The following is a 16,647-nucleotide window of genomic DNA, read 5'->3' as shown; positions in this document are numbered from 1 at the left end:
AAGAGCCACTGTTGTTCCATTCTGCTTTTCTCCTCGCACTGCTACACGACGCTGCGTTAGCCAAAGCCCTTCCAAAGGGCTCCCTCTGCCCAGGAGCCTGATCACTGCCTGATCCACGAGGTTGCACCGTGCAGACCGGCAGCTCGAAGTCAGGAGGATGGAGCTGCTGCTGGGCTACCAGGTCTGCAAAGCTCTGCGGGCAGGAGGGGGGAGCAAACACCAACACAAACAGCCCCCGGCTGGCAATCCCGTAACCTGTAATCCAATCAGACGAATCTAATCTAAACTTCATTTTCTGGGCATGGGGACAGGAAGAAAACCATTTTGTTATGCAACTGTCACCTAGAACAGTGTACTACAGAAAGACATAGATCGGTGCCTTTTCTAATTTTCTACTGAATCTGACATCAGTCGGCAAACAAGAGAGTTCAGGCGATGAGCTGTCATGTCAGCATTGTTACCTTGTTAAAAGAGCGGGGAAATTAGATTAAGGCTTCAGACGCTTATAGTACAAGTACATGTTATCAAGCCAAATAGGTCAAGATGTGACTCAGCTTGAAGAAAGACAACAGTACATAAAACACACACTTTCTGACATTAGTCACCTCCACTTCTTGCTGAGCAAAGGGATTTAAAACAGCCCTTCTTATTCTGCCTAACACATACCCCATCTCCAGACTAGGTTGGAAGGCACAGCCTCCTCCGCAGCCAGTTAGTAAACAGTTTCTCAAACCTGTAACGCTACACTCTTGGCAGAGAAAACTATTTAGCAAAGCTCTGGAAAACTTACAAACCAGCAGCTCTCTTCCATACACTCATAAGAGCAACTGTGCTCGACTTTAGAAATCAAAGTATTTTTATAGTATTTTTACTGGAACGGAACTCAATGTCACATGTTTATCAAACAGTGCTTTCTCAAGGAAGAACAGTTTCTCCCATTTACAGAAAACACTGCAATCCTACTTAGCAATAAAAAGCCTTCTTTAAAAATCTGAAAAATTAGAAAACCTAATTATAAGTGCTCATCTAGACCTATGCTGATTTTCTGTATAAAAAGTAACCCCCCTATAATTCTAAAATTAATATACCATTTTCCCTCCACAACTTTATTCTTTTAATACAATGAAACTTGAATGGTCACCTCTATTAATTCATTTCATGTTAGTTTCTCAACATGTATATGCTATTTACTGCACCTCATTCAAATCCCGTATCTACATATATACCTATATAATTGTTCCTACGTGGGATTTTCTTTGATGCTCGCTGTTGCTGTATTTGAGGGCTTCAAACAGTAAACTTCACAACAATCTGTAATTAAGTTACTGCATTTTTCAAACAGAACACTGTGGCCTAGACAGAGGAACACTGAAAACACATTCTAATTTTTAATATTCAAATGTCAATGTCCAAACCCTGACTCCTCGGGGACACTGGATTTTGCAGTTCATTTGCATGAAGTACAGTGGCTGTCTAATTAGTTGTGTTAGCATGATCAGAAGCTCATTAGCTAAAAAAGCCTAAAAATACTCATCTCAAAAATAAGAACACATTGTTATTTGCCCAAAATATTTTCTGACAGATTTAAAACTAGAAATGCCTGGCAGTTAACCTTCTGTTGTAATGACACGTGGGGGGGGGGGGGGGAGGAGGTGCTGAACATCTCCCAAACTCTTGGGCAAACCAAGACTAACTGCAACAAGCTTCTGAAATAGTTCCTTGATATATAACCAGTCATTAATATATATACAGGCGTTGCAAAGCAGGCAGACCAACCCCTGGAACAGTATTCCGCTGTATGGAAGGGTAGGTCTCACACTTTCTTCCTGTACTCACTGTCCACAAACTCTGGAAACTCCCCAGGAAAGGACAAATCTATGGAACAACTCAAAGCCAAAAGGTCCCCCCACAGCTAAACACCTGCCTACGGATGAATCATGAAGGAGACAGAAAAAAAACATGCTGTAATTAGGAAGTCATTTTTAATTGCACAGCATTATTACTGGCTGAATGTAAGGTTGGGATAGTACTGTACCCATCTATTTCTATTTCTTAGTAGCTGCCTTTCATTCAATAGCCAACCCGAATTTTTTGTTTTATCTCTAGGCACGCTTATTTTGGGGACTGAATTAAGTTACTAATTATCTACTGCCAGCCATGCTTCTCCCCCCTCCCCAGGATATTAAATGAAATTTATAGAACACACACTAACTCATCATGTCTGAGAGAAGATCAGACATATAGAAAGCTTCTTTCTATAAGGAAAACAATATGCCAAAAGCTTCATTGACAAGATCAAATATTGCACTATGTGCAAGATGATTTTAAAAATAATACAACTGGTTATTGACATTTCTTTCAAGCCAGGAATTATAGATGTGATTTGACAGTATCTATAAGCCCCAAAACATAAGCAACTAACTTTGTTGTGCAAGTACGGAACACTCCAAGGAGATAAAGTTGTCATTAAGTCACACAGCTGGCACAACAGCAGCTTGACAAGTAAAAGACATCCAGCTGTATGAGTAAGCCTGGCTGTAACACAAAGCAGAGATAAGTCTTAGTAATTAAGGGAAAAAATTTTATTGTACCTCAAACAAAAAATTGTCATAAATTCTAATCCAACATCCAAGCATTGCCAGAAGTGTTACTAATATAAGAAGTGAAATTGTGAAAGCATACTGGGTCAAATTTCTGTAGTGTTAGATCATCCTCCTCCTTTACCTCACCGAGAGGTATCACATAAACTCAGTAAGTACACTACAAAGCATTTTTGCTTCCGTATTCTTTGGGAGGTTTCTAGAAATGCAAAATGAGTAGTGTCAACAACCATCAAAAGATGATTTCAAGTTAAGCAAAATTGGATGGCGGGGTAGAAGGGGGACTCAGGGAGAAAAATCTAGTCAAAACCTGGCTTGCAAGTTCATCAGCAGCAACATGAACCACCATTAACCATAACAGAGAAGCAAGACTGTAAGAAAGGGACACACCTTTTGACTTTGGTAACTCTGCATAGCTATTACAGAAGACCTCAACTATTACCACTTCTTTAATTCTAGGTCGTGCCAGTTATTTAAAGAGCCTATCTGCCTTCCTGTAGCTGACAGAGGCTCCGGCCCCAGTTGCAGACACCAGCCCTTCTGCTTGTCCTGTTGGCTCGCTCCAGGGCAGCAGAACTGCCACAGCTCTGCGCGCTGGGCTGCAGAACAGCCGGAGGGGGTGAGTCCAGCCACGTTTCCCTGCCAGGAGCAGGAGGTAGACCAGGCAGGCTCATAACATCATCCAACCCAGCACAGTATGCTCCCAGGTATTATTATTATTATTATTAAAAAAAAAAAAAAAAAGGCAAAAAAAAATCAACTTATGTCTTACTTTATTTGGCTGTTGAAAACCATACGCTCCTAAATCCACTGCCCTGTTTTGGTAATATAAGAGAAAACCTCTACCTTTGAACCTGTTCTAGGAGCAAGAACCAACTTGTGCAAATTGAGCCCAAGCAATACTTCACATAAAGAAAGCCCAAAACAGCAAGAAGAATGCAGCTGTGCTGACCTGACACGGATCACTGAAGTCAAGAAGTTTCTCATGTTAAATAACTCATTAGCTCTTTTTTCAGAATTAGTACATAGCTCTTATCAAATCCCATTAGTCGCTGACACACCATTCAAGCGTAACGCATGACACCACTAATAACACTCATCTGGACGCAACTTCCACGCTGCTCCTTTTGCAGAACAACTAAGTTCTGCGAAGTATATTGCTTTCCATCATCATATCACACATTGCAACGTGAAAAATACAGCACCAATGCCACACAAGATCCTATCACCCTGCCCACTGCTGTGTAGCTAGCCATATTCCCCCCGGTTACCTGCGTAACAAATCTCTAGCCTAAGTTGCACTAAAGACATGCCTTAAAATTCTACTCCTAACTCTTTAGTAGTCAAAATTAACTTTTTGTAGTCAAAACTACAAATTATCAGAATGTCCTGTTAGTTATTACCTTCAAAAGGGATGCTGATGTCCCGGTTTTGGAGAGTTTTGTTACTGCAGACAGTGAGGAGCCGTTCTCTGGTTTGTTTTTTTCAGTTGTTTGAGTTTTATTTACTCCAGGCACTTTGGGCACTGAGCCAACACTCCTGCTTGCTTTCTTCATTCTGGGCTGTCTGTTTATGATGCATTTACAAACAAATCTGCAAACAGAAAGAAGCGTTAAATATACAACACATACAAAATACAACATAGTTCTATAACACTAAGTTCAGAACAGCAGTAAGGACCACAAACTAGAGCCAAACAGCATGCATATATATATGTGACTGACCAACTTCTTTTTTTATTGCTGTTGCGTTGTTTTTTTTTCTCCTTTTTAAAAAAAGGATCTTTTTTGGAAATTTTATTTATTTCCAGTTCTCTTTCCACAAATGGCACCGAACCAAGGATATTTTATAAGTGACCCACGTTACTAAGCTCACTCGTTAGCTAAAGAAAGGCTTATTAGGGCTGCAATGTTCCTTATTTCTGACTGTGGGAAAGAAAATACTGTGGGAGCATTCAGGCAACAGACTGACTACCAACAACACTGGATCTGAGAAAAGATTACCAGCAGCTTGATAACAAAAGTACTCCGAGTAGCAGCAGTTGCAGAGTAAGGTGTTATATAAAAACTAAAAGATGAAAAACTCAGATTCCCTGAAATCAGTTGTTATTAGAAGTCACGTTAATGAACACATGGGAATTCACGTGTCTTGAATTCAAGATGTGATACTATTCAGATGATCATGAGGACTATCTCCAAGAAGAAACCAGAAGGAACCCAGCGTGGTCCGCAGTCTGCAGTCAGGACACTCGCGTGCCTTTACTTCCTTGCCTTCAAGTGTTCTCCAGCAGCAGACAACTGTCAGTACCGGCATTCCAGCCACGATGAAATAAACTAAAGCACCAAAACCAAAGCTGGCTTTACACAAACTTGGAGCTGCAGCAGACACGAGCAGGGCCGCTGTCCCTAGAACTGCTAGTTCCAGAAGGCAGCCGAAGGAAGGGCAGAGGAGCTGGCAGCCATAGCTCGAAGCACGGACTACAGAAAGGACTGGACGCATCGGGCTCTTCTTCCCTCTTGCGAGAGTGAGACAGCTGGCAGCTGCCTTCTTCATCTCCCCGCAATCAGAAGGCAAAGGATGGAAGATTAAGAGAGGAAACTTCCACTCCCCTTTCAGCCTGACAGACCCTGAATGGAAGCGAGTGATCCGGTTTCTCTGAGCCCCATATCCTGTGGCTGATTAGAAACACAAAACACATCTACTTCTTTCCATCTCTTAAGAAGTGAAGCATTTCGAGGCATGAAAAACAGCCTGATGACTGAGTGCAGGAGAAGTGCTCCACAAACGCGGTGATCAGGACTAATTCATTATGCTAAGATAATTACACCGCACACGCTCCTCCCTCCCCAGCACCACCTCAGCTGCACACAAGCATATTTTAAACCTCATTTTTCTCAAAGTCAGTAAAACTCCAGCTTTGCATCTTCAGACCCCTACGTGCCACTAACACAAGCAACAAGAAGTCTCATTTTAAGGCATTGAAAATATTTGTTTATAGCTTCCAGACTCCCTTTAGCTCTGAAAGCTGTCATGAACCAACACAGAACTGTGTTGTCCGCTGCTGTAATTTCATCATCAGAATGTCAAAAATGCACCAGTCCTGCCATCCTGCTACTGGTAACCAGAACGCCTTCGCAGAATATTAAATAACACAGATTATTTGAAATGAGACACTAAAAAAAGCACCGCTATACACAAATATTTCTACATTTCTACGCTAATTTTTATAGGTAAGTTGCCACAGTTACATTTCTTGCTTTTTTCATGTTTAAAATTCAAGAACTTGCATGTGCTTTTGATCATTCAGTTGAGAATTAGAACTGGGAAGACCAAAGAGGATGGGGAGTTCGGTAAAGCTGGCACTGTTACTAACAACCAAGGACAGTTTTAATACTCTACAGACTACAAAAAAAAATGCAGGGCAATTGAGGGCAGGCAGAGCAGTGCCACAGCAGGGGAGGGCTCTCAAATGGTACCAGAGGCTTGGCTGGGGCTGGGCACGGCGTCACGAAACAGCCTGGGCTGGAAGCGACCTGCAAGGGACCTGCCATGGGCAGGATGTGACCCACTCGGTCAGTGGCATCCAGCGGTATCACCCCTAGCATCCAGTGATGTCACCCAGAGCAAAGCGATAGAAATAAGTGAAACTGAACAAAGTAACTAAGGGTAATCCTAATGTTTCACCACAGCCTTCAAAACATCCCCAAACCTGACACTGGAAAAGACTTCTTGTGCTGACTGAAACTCCAACTTGGAAGAGCCTAGAGCACAGGGAGGGTCAGTACCCCTGCCCCTCTGTTTCTGCCAGAGGGCTGAGCTCCTATAGTTACTTTCTTCCTGGAGGACAACTTTGTAATTGTAGTTGAGTAACTGCAAAAAAGAATGAAATGAGTCCAGACCCTTACCCTTGAACAGGAACAAGACATCAATTAGTTTGACAGATTCTAGAAGTGTTTGCTCACTCGGGCTCCTAGGTGAATGTGTAACCTCCTGGTGCAAACTTCTCCCATCCCTCCTTCTCCACGAAGGAAAAAAAAAAGGAAGGGTTTCAGTACTGAAAGCAGACACCGATATCATTGAATTATAAGGGAGAGAAGCCTACTTCACCCTGTATCTCAAGAGCCCTAAGCAGCACTGCAGACGAGGACCACCATCACGCTCCCAAAGGAGAAAGCGTTGTTTCGGAACGCACAGCATTACGAACCAGCAGCAGATGTGGCTCTCAGCATAGAGCAGTTGCCCAACGCTACATTTAAAATAAAATGTTCACTAGCCAACTTAAATTTTCTGAAGATTACCACCCAACACTAATAATTCATATCAGAGCTGAAATATTATTTCCCCGGTGTTTTAACGAGCCAGTACTGCATACTGACCTGTAGCTTGTACCGTGCCCTAGGGAGAGAGGAGGAGAGACTTCTTTTGCCTTTCCACACGCTCCCTTCCACCTCTAAAAAACAAACACACCACCACCACCACCCAAAAACCAAGAACATAGGCGAAGTTTAAGACTAGAAAGCTGCAGTGGCATTAAGACCTGCATCTCCATGGGAGTCCTGAGAGACTTGGGGGAGCGCACCTCGCCGCACCGCTAACCGAAACACCGATCTGTCACCAGACACGAGACGTTTCTGTGACACATTAGATTAATGCTGCCATTACAATACCAATTACGGAATTAATCGGGCTGGAAAAGAGCCAAAACAAGCCCAAACTATCAGATAGAAAGACTGCATTCCTGAGCCGCAGTGTAACCGTTGCCTCTAACCTGTATCCTTTCCCGGAGGTCTCTCTCTCCACAGCGCACATCGCAGAGGAAACGGCAGCCGGGCAGGCTCAGGAGCGTGCTCCCATTGCTCTGGTGAGGCATGGGAAAGCAGCCCTACGTTTTATACCGAGAGCAGCACGGCTCCATAAATAATAATTTGAAAGCGTTCTGCCCAATGGCACGGCTCTGCTCTTCCCTGTAAGCTGAGCTGAGGCAGCCTCCCCGGCGACGCCAAGCGCTGGCGGGGTTACTCGTACGCACGCCCGGGGCTTTCAGCAACCCCGGCGCTGGAGGTGGTGGCAGGGGTGACTTCTTCCTGGGATCATTTTAACCTCATCCATTATTTAATAAGCTTATTTATGCAAATCTTGCTGTCACAAAGATAAGGCTTAATTACAACAGAAAAATAAGATCCCCGTGCCTGTAAGGTGAGAGAGCATTAAGCAGTACCGGCCTCTTGCCGCTCACTGAAAATGCTCCATCAAGAGGCACCGAGCAGTTTCACCTATTAAAAAATTTGGGTGTACTAAGAAATAATAATAATTCAAATAATCTCAGAAACTCCTTCCAGAAATCCATAAAACTACAGACAAGTGATCCAAAAGTTTGAGGATAACAAGCCTTTTTGGAAAAAATTAAGAAAACAGATATCCAGAACACAGAGGAAAGTATCTGCAAACCCAAGAGCAGGGGACTCAGTAGACTCACTACACTCAGTATATTCACTCTCTATTTGTACAAATTCTTTGGTTTTGATGTATTTAGGCTGACAACTTTTGCCCACATAATTAGGGAATGACGTTTTTAGGCCACTTCCACAGTCCCAAAAGGCAGAAACGTGAAGAAAAGATTATGCAATCTAAACCTTTCAGCCTCCTCTAAAATACAGATTCAGAATTTCTTCAAGCCTCCGCAGGCAAGAAAGCACAATTGCCAGCAACTCGATGCCTGGACCACGAAATAAGCTCCGCACCACAAGGCAGAGTTTGCTGCATTCGTAACGTCCCCAGCTCCAAGGCAGCCTGCAAGCTGCACACACACGCTGCAGCGATGCCCCTTGCTCAGTGTTTCCGAAAACACACTCCTTTAACCACTGGGTTCCACCAGCCCAGAGCAAGCAGTGCGTGTGTTTTACTGTTCAAGTTGGATTCGAGGCTCCATTTCCAGGGAGATGGAAGTTTGCTGATGCTAGGGTTACTTAGGGTGACAAAGGCAAGAGGACAATGTGTGGAATCAGACATGAGACTAAATAAAAGCAGCAAGTAAAATCAGATGTAGGTGTCTGCCTCCTGGGGAAGAGCAACCTCAGCTTCCTATAAAAATAGGCTCTGAACTGACCAAAACTGCTCAGCAAGACTTTGGTGTTTCGATGGAAGCATCAGCACAGTGGTTGGGGTAAGCCGAAAGAGTAAAGCGATTCCCGGAACTGTTGGGGATGTAGTACAGAGCCATAAAGCAAACGTGGCACTCAGCAAATCCACCTCTTGCCCGTCTGCCCCCACTTCAATCGGTACGTGCGGTTCTGATCCCCTAACCTCGAAAAAGGATTTCTTACATACCTGAAAGGGGTCCAGCAAGGGGCAAAAATAAGATCAAAGGCACCTAACAGCTCCCATGAGACACCTCATGGTGAATACGCCAAACGGCCTATCGAGCCCCAGTGGCACCGCGAAGGCGGGCGGGGGCTGCCTGCTGACCGCCTCCTCCGCTCCTGAAGCTAAAGAGCAGCAACTGAAGTAAGAGCCAGGCTCAAACTAAGAAAAACAAGCCGTGTTTTAGTGCAGAATGAAAGGGTGCTGCGGCTGCAAGAAGCACGTGTGGGAGACCAGACAACACAAGGAAGAGAAATCCCTGAAGGGATGCTGCACAGCCAGAGCCCAGAAGGCTTGGAGGGCATTCATAAGTCCCCGCGGTGGGGAAGCAGCCAGGGCACGAGGGAGGACAGAGGGCTTTGGGCTTTTTCCTTCTGCATCCACCCGCAGCCACGGCTGGACCCGGAGCACCAGGTGGGACGGATCCCTGCTCCCGCCAGGGCGGTTCCTGCTACATTCTTATGCCACGGGGAAAATAGAAAGATGTCAGTGATTTACGGGTGCGACAATTTTGGAGTAACTGCTGTAGGTAGTTATTTAGAGAGGAAACTTTTTCCTATTACTTTCTATCTTAAAAATTCAAAAGAGGCTAGAATTTTCCATTGCAAGTCATGGAATTGCAAAAAAGAATTCTACCTTTAAGCTGCCTTATACTTATTCCTCGTTGTTTTCAAGCTTACTATTGCCATTTTTCTTTTAAAACATAAGGGAGGGAAAAAAAAAAGAGAGCTTTGGGCAAGAATTGGCTGTGATGTACCTCAATCCCTCTGCTCCTTGTTTGGAGAAAACTGCAGGACTTTAACTGCTGTGAGCAATGTGTAACCGTTGCAACGCTTCACATTCCAGACAAGTGACAGGAGCAGCTACAGAAGGACTCCCAGCTTCTGAAGCGTGCTCTAAAAAAGCCTTTTCATAACAAAATTAAATAATGAAGTCTTGTTTTCAAGCTCCTACTTTAAACAGACGTTATTTCAAGCCGCTGCTGAGGGGAAAACACTGTTCATCAGCTAAATACAACCGGCTCTTCCCAGTGGTAACAAATATTCCTGTATGTGAAGGTGGTGGCCTGCGTGTCCCTTCCAATGCTGTAAGCTGCAGTGGGCAGAGCACGATAAAGGACAGAAGGAGGGAATACAATAGGTAGCGTATTAGTACAATAGTTTTGGCTGTGTTGTCATTTTTCAAACCTTTTTGTGAAATTCCCAATTTTAAGCTGTGCGTGAGCTGATGATGCAATAGGCAGCTACTTCCTGGAGAGCAGTTACACCTCTGTGTCAGGCGCCAGAGGTTCCAACAGACTTTGCAGGAATTCCAACCTTCTCTGTACAACCCTCAGGTTAGTATCCAGTAAAGTACAACTATTATTTGGGCACTGTACGTTTCATGGGGAAATAAATTAACAAACACAAACTTCCTGGCCTAAGGACTGGCCACCTATAACTACAAAACCAGCTGGTCTGAAAAGTGATACAGGTCAGTTATCTGCTATCACTCCCGGCATGCTCCGGAGCTAGCTGTTATTACAGAAATCAATGAGCCTCCAGTTACAAAGGGGCACTTCTGGCCATGTAACCTTGGGTATAAATCACGTTCTTTAACCAACAATCACGCTCCCCTGCACACGTGGAGGTTTTCCTCCTGCTGCCAAGGAAGTACTTTCAAGAGCAGCAAGGAGCTCTGTTAAGAGCCCAGCCTTTGGCAGAACGGCACAACAAAAGGTGCAGGACTAACACAACAGCTTCGTTTTGTTTCCAGGTGACTGGCTCAGTGGGCAGCACTTCACTGCGGTGCGGTTCGTGACTAGCTCAGGGGACATTTCACTGCGGTGCAGTTCGTCTCTGGCACAGCCGGACCCAACAGCACAGGCTGCAGGAGGTGACCACTGGTGGCCTCTTCCCTTCTCTCTGCTCAAACCAGCCGAGCTCTGGCATTAACAGCTGCAGCAAAGCCTTCTGCAGCACGAAGGCTGTCGGGAGAAGGACAAAAGGCAGTGCGGTGGCTCCCACTAGAAAAAGGGGGACAGAGAACGCCAAGCTATGTGCAATGAGCTGTCTGAGGAGCTGCATCGGTGGCTCCCAGCACAAGTATCTTACAGGAAAAACCTGTAAGAGAAGCGAATGAATTCGACCAGATCCCAAGTTCATCCAAAATACTCTACCAAGTCTTGAGTTTGTGCAAAACCAGTTTCCAGCTTGGTTACGGCTATAAATCTGTTCCTCCCAGCTGCTGCCTAATGCAGCCCCATCGTGGTGGTTCTCTCCTGCCTGCGTTTCCGTAACTGGGAGGTGACCGAGTGCTCACCACGTCCACTTCACCACTGCCCTGGTCTGGCAACATTCCTGAAGGCACTGCCCCAAGAAAAGTAGAGCAGGACATGCAGAGATGCATCACCTGAAGGCCTTCCCAGCCCCCAGGGGCTCACAGCTGGCTTCCCAGCCCAGGACCGTCCTGGTCTTGGCTGGATCGAGAGAATGGCTCCGATGGGAACGGCCCTGGTGGGAACAGCCCACCCGTAAGCCAGCCCTGCAGAGGCTGGGGAGGGAAGTGTCTTCTGGGGATTGCTTAAGCCAGTCGTGAAAATAATTTAATTGCACCCTGCCACCAAGAGAGACAGTCCCACCCCTTCCTCAGTCCTCTCCCTGGTTTCTGGAGATCGTAACTCATTTTGGATGAGCTCGTTTTTCATCAGATCAGGACTGATCTGACTCACCTTATAATTGCTAGGCATTATGCAAAGGAAGCAGCGGGACCGTGGAACTGGGAACAAGGAAGACTCACCCCGTCGAGGACAGTAGCCCCAGACCGGTTTTAATTCAGTCTCAGGCTGCTGGGCAGAGCAGCAATCCTGGTGGAAGTGAGCCTCTCGCTGGTGCCCAGCCACCACACCCCATGTCTCACTGTTCTGTGGAGCCACACGAGAAGCTAGAGGAGAAAAGAGAAGCACCAAAAGACAAAACAGAGACCACCAGAGGGTGTGAAGACCAGCTGCATAGACCAGCCGCGTGTAGGCGTGAGGTCTGTGCTCCGACCCACGTCCTCCTCGTCTCTGAGACCCGACGGCAGCACACTCATCACTTCGTTTTGAAACCTTCAGGCTTGCAACGCAGAGATGAGACAGAACTGCATGCAAATCCTTCCTAAACAGCCTGGTACCACCGGGACAGGAGCGTTTACCTACCTCTGAGTGGAGGCCTGGGGACATGCATTTGAGTCACAGAGGAGAAAAGTGCTTGGGGCAGGTTGGAGTCCCCAGTCTGCAGCCACTCTTCTTCCCCCACGCCCAGAAGAGGATCAGACGTTGTTTCTGTTCTACGGTTTTGTTCCAAGCCTTCTGGAAGTGGGTGAACACTGACCAGCTCACGGAGTCCCCCCTCCCCGGACAGTGTGCTCGGCAGCGCAGCGAGGCGCTCTGCACAGGGAGCGCAGCTGCAGCCGGCCAAAGCGCTGCAAGGCCCCCATCAGCGGGGCATCCCCAGCCGATGTGACTGCTGGCGAGCCGAAACACCACCGAATGGCAAGCGCCTGGCGCTTCAGCACTCTCCTTGGTGAAACACTTCCACGGTAGTTCACGGAGAAGCTCCTGCACCTCCGCTTTCCGTGGCAAACCTCTGACGTCTGGCTGAAGGCCTCAGAAGAGTTTTCCCATTCCCCCCAGCTAACCAAAATAATTTGAAGCATTTAAATACCTTAAGATCAGCTAGGGATATCTTAAGTGGAGACCCTTCCACCGCAAAGGCGACCATCCCCATTTAAGCAATTCGGAATAAGGACATTTCTGCTGCCTTCACCGGTAACTGAAGGCCTCTATCCTGCAAGATTCAGTCTTGTAATAAAGAAGTCTACACTGACATCTCTGTCATTATTTTTATCACATTTACAAATCATCAGTCAAGAAATTTCATGACAACTTCCAGCAACTATACCTATTTAACGCATCCACACGTAACTGTCCATTTCACACCAGCGACTGCAGATAAAATGAGCCCCATTACTATGACATAGATCTCTTTTTTGGAAAAAAGAAAAAGGAAAAAAAAAAAACAACAAGCAAAACAAGAAGTTCAAGTGAGCAGAGCTCCTCAGCAACAGGATTTCTTTGTGGCAGCAATCACATCAACTTCTACAGGGACATAAATGAAATACTGACCATTAACTACTCACAATGCCGGGTACATTTTAGGGAAAAATCAAACCAAAAAAAGGAAAACCTATGTCTGAAAAGAAAAAAAAAATCTGCACCACAGATACTACTTTAAATCCATACCCATTATCAAATCTCAGTATCATTTAGCTTGCTAATTAAAATAAACTTTGAGCTCAGTACAACTTGGCAACTCGGTGAAAATAAATAAATGAAATCCTACGGCTAACTGGAAGAAGCCAGGCTCCGGTACCTCGCTCCCGTAAGCGTGCCTGTGTCAGTTAAGGCTTGTCCATACGAACACCGCCAACGTTCCAGCAACGCAGAGGAGCCCGCTGCAGGACTCTCTCCAGCACCAGCTCTTACACAGCAAAGAAATTCTGCAGCCGAACTTTCAAGAAGGCTCCCGCTGCCAAACCCACCATGTGTGCTTTTAATTAAGATCGCATAGCGAGTTGTACTGAGCACACAGAAACTTTCAGGGAGTGCTATAAGAACGCCAACCTCTTGGTCAAGCTCTACGGCCCCCCAAAATGCATCCCCATCGGAAATCGTTATTCATCGCATGTGTACGTGCAAAATACGCGTGCTACACCGGGTAAACGGCCAAAGTCCAGAAGGTATTTTCAGCATCAGAAAAATACCAATACTTGCAGGCTGATGTCATCAAATACATTCACTTTTAACGCTGCCTGAATACTGGAAGGTAGTTGTTCGGTTTATTTTCCTACATAAAGTGTCTCTCGTATTTTCTCTCTTTAAATTTTGAGTAAGCAGATTTACTACCCTTTAATAAGTAATAAAAAAAAAAAGTAGCTCTAAGTTTTTATTTTAAGGCACTGAAACCTCATAGACTTTTTAAAGTCCCCTTAGAAAGTCTCTCTTCAATCATTTTCACCATTTGTTATGAACTACTCTTCCTTTCTGTCATTTTGGAAGCTGCTGGTTCTGCCTTTTGTGTCTGTTCTTTGCAAAATTAAGTTATCCTGAGACATTTATTTACAACAACAAAGATCAAAAGTTCCAGTGTCCTTACATTAAAGGAGTCTTCTTTCCCCAAGAAAATCATGCATGTGTGTGAAAACCCTAACGATGAATTATTTATCTGCTAAGAGATAGTATCCTAGGATTACTTGCTGGCTGCGTGGAACTGGTAAGGGCTCTAAATGGTGGCTGTCTCTGATCGTTTCAGTTGGAATAAGCTCAAAAGAAACAAGTAATATGTTCCTTGTGACTAGTCACTTCAGGCTACGATTAAGCATATAACTCAGCCTCTTACACCCGCTTATTTTCCCTTTTTCAGTATAAAGACTAAAAATAAGATCAAATGGGGTGATTTTTCAAGTCGGGAAGTACAAGCATAACATTTCTTATGCTGTTTTTCCTACTGAGCAACAGGGATTCTGTCGTATTAATAGCATTATACGTTCCTAAAACTGGATCCTAGTTGGCAAGACAGGCTCTAAGGCTGCAAGATCAAGGAAAAAAAAAAAGAACTTCTGAAGTACATTAGTGAAAGAAATTTCCAGAACGTGTTTTTTTTTCTCTCTCATGGTACCACTAGAGCAAAAAGGGCATACTTTTATTTCCCTTCATCGTGTTATTTGTTAGTATGTATTTATTCATACATAAAATATTAATTGTACTGAGTAATAGGTGATGTACAATGACATTTTTGCAGCATAAAAATAACAATTCCAACATGAACTTAGACAGAAACTTATCAAACTCGTTGGTTATGCCTACACTAGTAATTAAAAGAGGCCAGAGATCGTTTTCCACTCCAAAGGAAAACTTGCACAGCTTGATCTGTGACGTGTAGCCAAAACCCTTCCCTCTGCCCTGTCCAGGAAAGGGTGGCCGTGTCCCACACCCGCGTGGAGAAGTCCTGGTGTGTGATGCCCAGGAGTCACTTTGGAAGATGTTGGCGGCCCTGGCACAGCCACGCCAGTAACCAAGCTAACAATTTACCAGCACAAAGATCACGTGCCAGACCTCAGCCTAACACCCAAGTCGTCTTTGATGGGCTACCATGGGCATAGTGGCCATTAAGGAGAACATCCGTGCAAGCCTCTCCTCAGGCCTGATGCAGAAGCTGCCTTTGGCAGCGTGCCTGGAAGGCCACGGGGATCATCCTGCCTTTGAACAGGGAAGGGAAGGGGGAACAGCACCGCGCTGCTACGCGGCAAAGTGCAGCACAAAGCGCAGTCCATGAGAACCGCAGATCCCTGCAGAGGTTTGCCCACTGGGATGCTCCACCATCACCAGGTTCTAATAAAACAGCCCTTCTTACCACTCGAGTGAGCATGCAGACATCTTATCAATGTTTTATCAATGTCCAAACCAAAATGCACATCCACACATTGCTGCACGACTCGAGCGGATAAAAGAATTGAGAAACACAGACTGCAGGGTCTAACTAGATGGCACCATATTTGACAGAAAATGGATAAGTTTCAACAACTCAGATGTTTTGTTCTCCACAACCATGTCTTGTATTCAATAAAGGAAAAAAAAAAAAAAAAAAAGACGTGCTTTTTCAGACATACGAAGACATCTGGAAACCCTACGCCTTCCTTTCTCTTGCCTCACACCACCCAGCAGCCTAGCAGCTGATTTTTCCACTAACTGAAAATTAAGTGACACTGTTGCAGAAGAATACTCCGATCTCGGTTTCTCACTTTTAATCTCAGAGCGTTTAAAATTAAGTGCTCTTTCGCTTTTTATTAGCTACTACCTAATTACAATCAATCAGAGGAGGAACTGTACTTCTGAGCTACCGGACTACGTTACGACCCGCGGCGCGTTGCAAGCAGCCACTGGGCTCAGCTCGCCTACCTTACAGCAGCCAAAGTCCATACCATTCAACGCGCAGGAAGCACCGGCTCTGTGTTTGCTTTTGGGGTGAGCAGGGCTTGCTCAGGCTACATCCTCCGGCCGAACCTGCGGCTCTTCCCCACATTTTCTCCCAGAGGAGCCGCAAGCAGCGCACATTTCTGCCCCACGCCAGCAGCTTTTCGGCCCCCCGGCCCAGCCACCCCCCCCCGGCAGGGCTGGGGGATGCTGAGGGAAGCCCGGAGCGGCAGCACCGCGTTGTCCCCCCGCGGACACGGCCCGGGGAGCGCAGCCCGCGGCTCGGTTACGCCCCGCGCCCGGCCCGCCCCCGCCGCCGGCCGTCACCTCACGGCGCCCGGGGGCCGGGCACAAAATGGGCGACGGGGAGGGGGCGGCGGGGCTGTCCCGGCCGGGGGGGGCCAGGGGGCCCCCGGGGGGCGGGGGGGGGGGGAGGAGGAGGAGGAAGAAGAGGAGGAGGAGGAGGAGGAGGAGGAGGAAGGGGAGGAGGAGCCCGGGCCGGGCGGGAAGGGGCTCCCCGCGGCGCCGAGGGGCTGCGCGGCCCGAGCCCGCCCCCCAGGCCCCGCCGCGGCCGCCAAAGGAGCCCCCCCCCCACCTCCGGCCGGGCTCGGGGCCGTGTGGGCCCGGCGCTTACCGGGAGCCGCCGCCTCCTCCCCGCTGACTGCGCGCCGCGGGCCCGGGCTGAGGGGAGCG

General features: G+C 46.4%; 1 protein-coding gene across 2 annotated transcripts in view; it reads right to left on the bottom strand.

The window, feature by feature from the left end:
* The window catches only part of SPECC1L (sperm antigen with calponin homology and coiled-coil domains 1 like), a 69,945-nt gene extending 53,304 nt beyond the window's left edge, over positions 1–16,641 (bottom strand). Inside the window, exons 1-2 of one of the 2 annotated variants that reach the window (XM_035341141.1) lie at positions 16,589–16,641; positions 4,004–4,193 (exon numbers count right to left, since the gene is read on the bottom strand). In XM_035341141.1, coding sequence (XP_035197032.1) covers positions 4,004–4,156 — 153 coding nt within the window. In that variant the 5' untranslated portion in view covers positions 4,157–4,193; positions 16,589–16,641. Of the gene's footprint in view, positions 1–4,003; positions 4,194–15,939; positions 16,095–16,588 lie in introns of those variants that run through there. The other variant, XM_035341139.1, reaches the window with a different exon arrangement.
* Between the last annotated feature and the right edge of the window lie 6 nt (positions 16,642–16,647).

The sequence above is a fragment of the Oxyura jamaicensis genome, chromosome 15, assembly GCF_011077185.1.
Source record: "Oxyura jamaicensis isolate SHBP4307 breed ruddy duck chromosome 15, BPBGC_Ojam_1.0, whole genome shotgun sequence".
NCBI lineage: Eukaryota > Metazoa > Chordata > Aves > Anseriformes > Anatidae > Oxyura > Oxyura jamaicensis.
The sequence above is the reverse complement of the archived record's forward strand: the minus strand, read 5'-3'. Positions and strand labels throughout refer to the sequence as shown.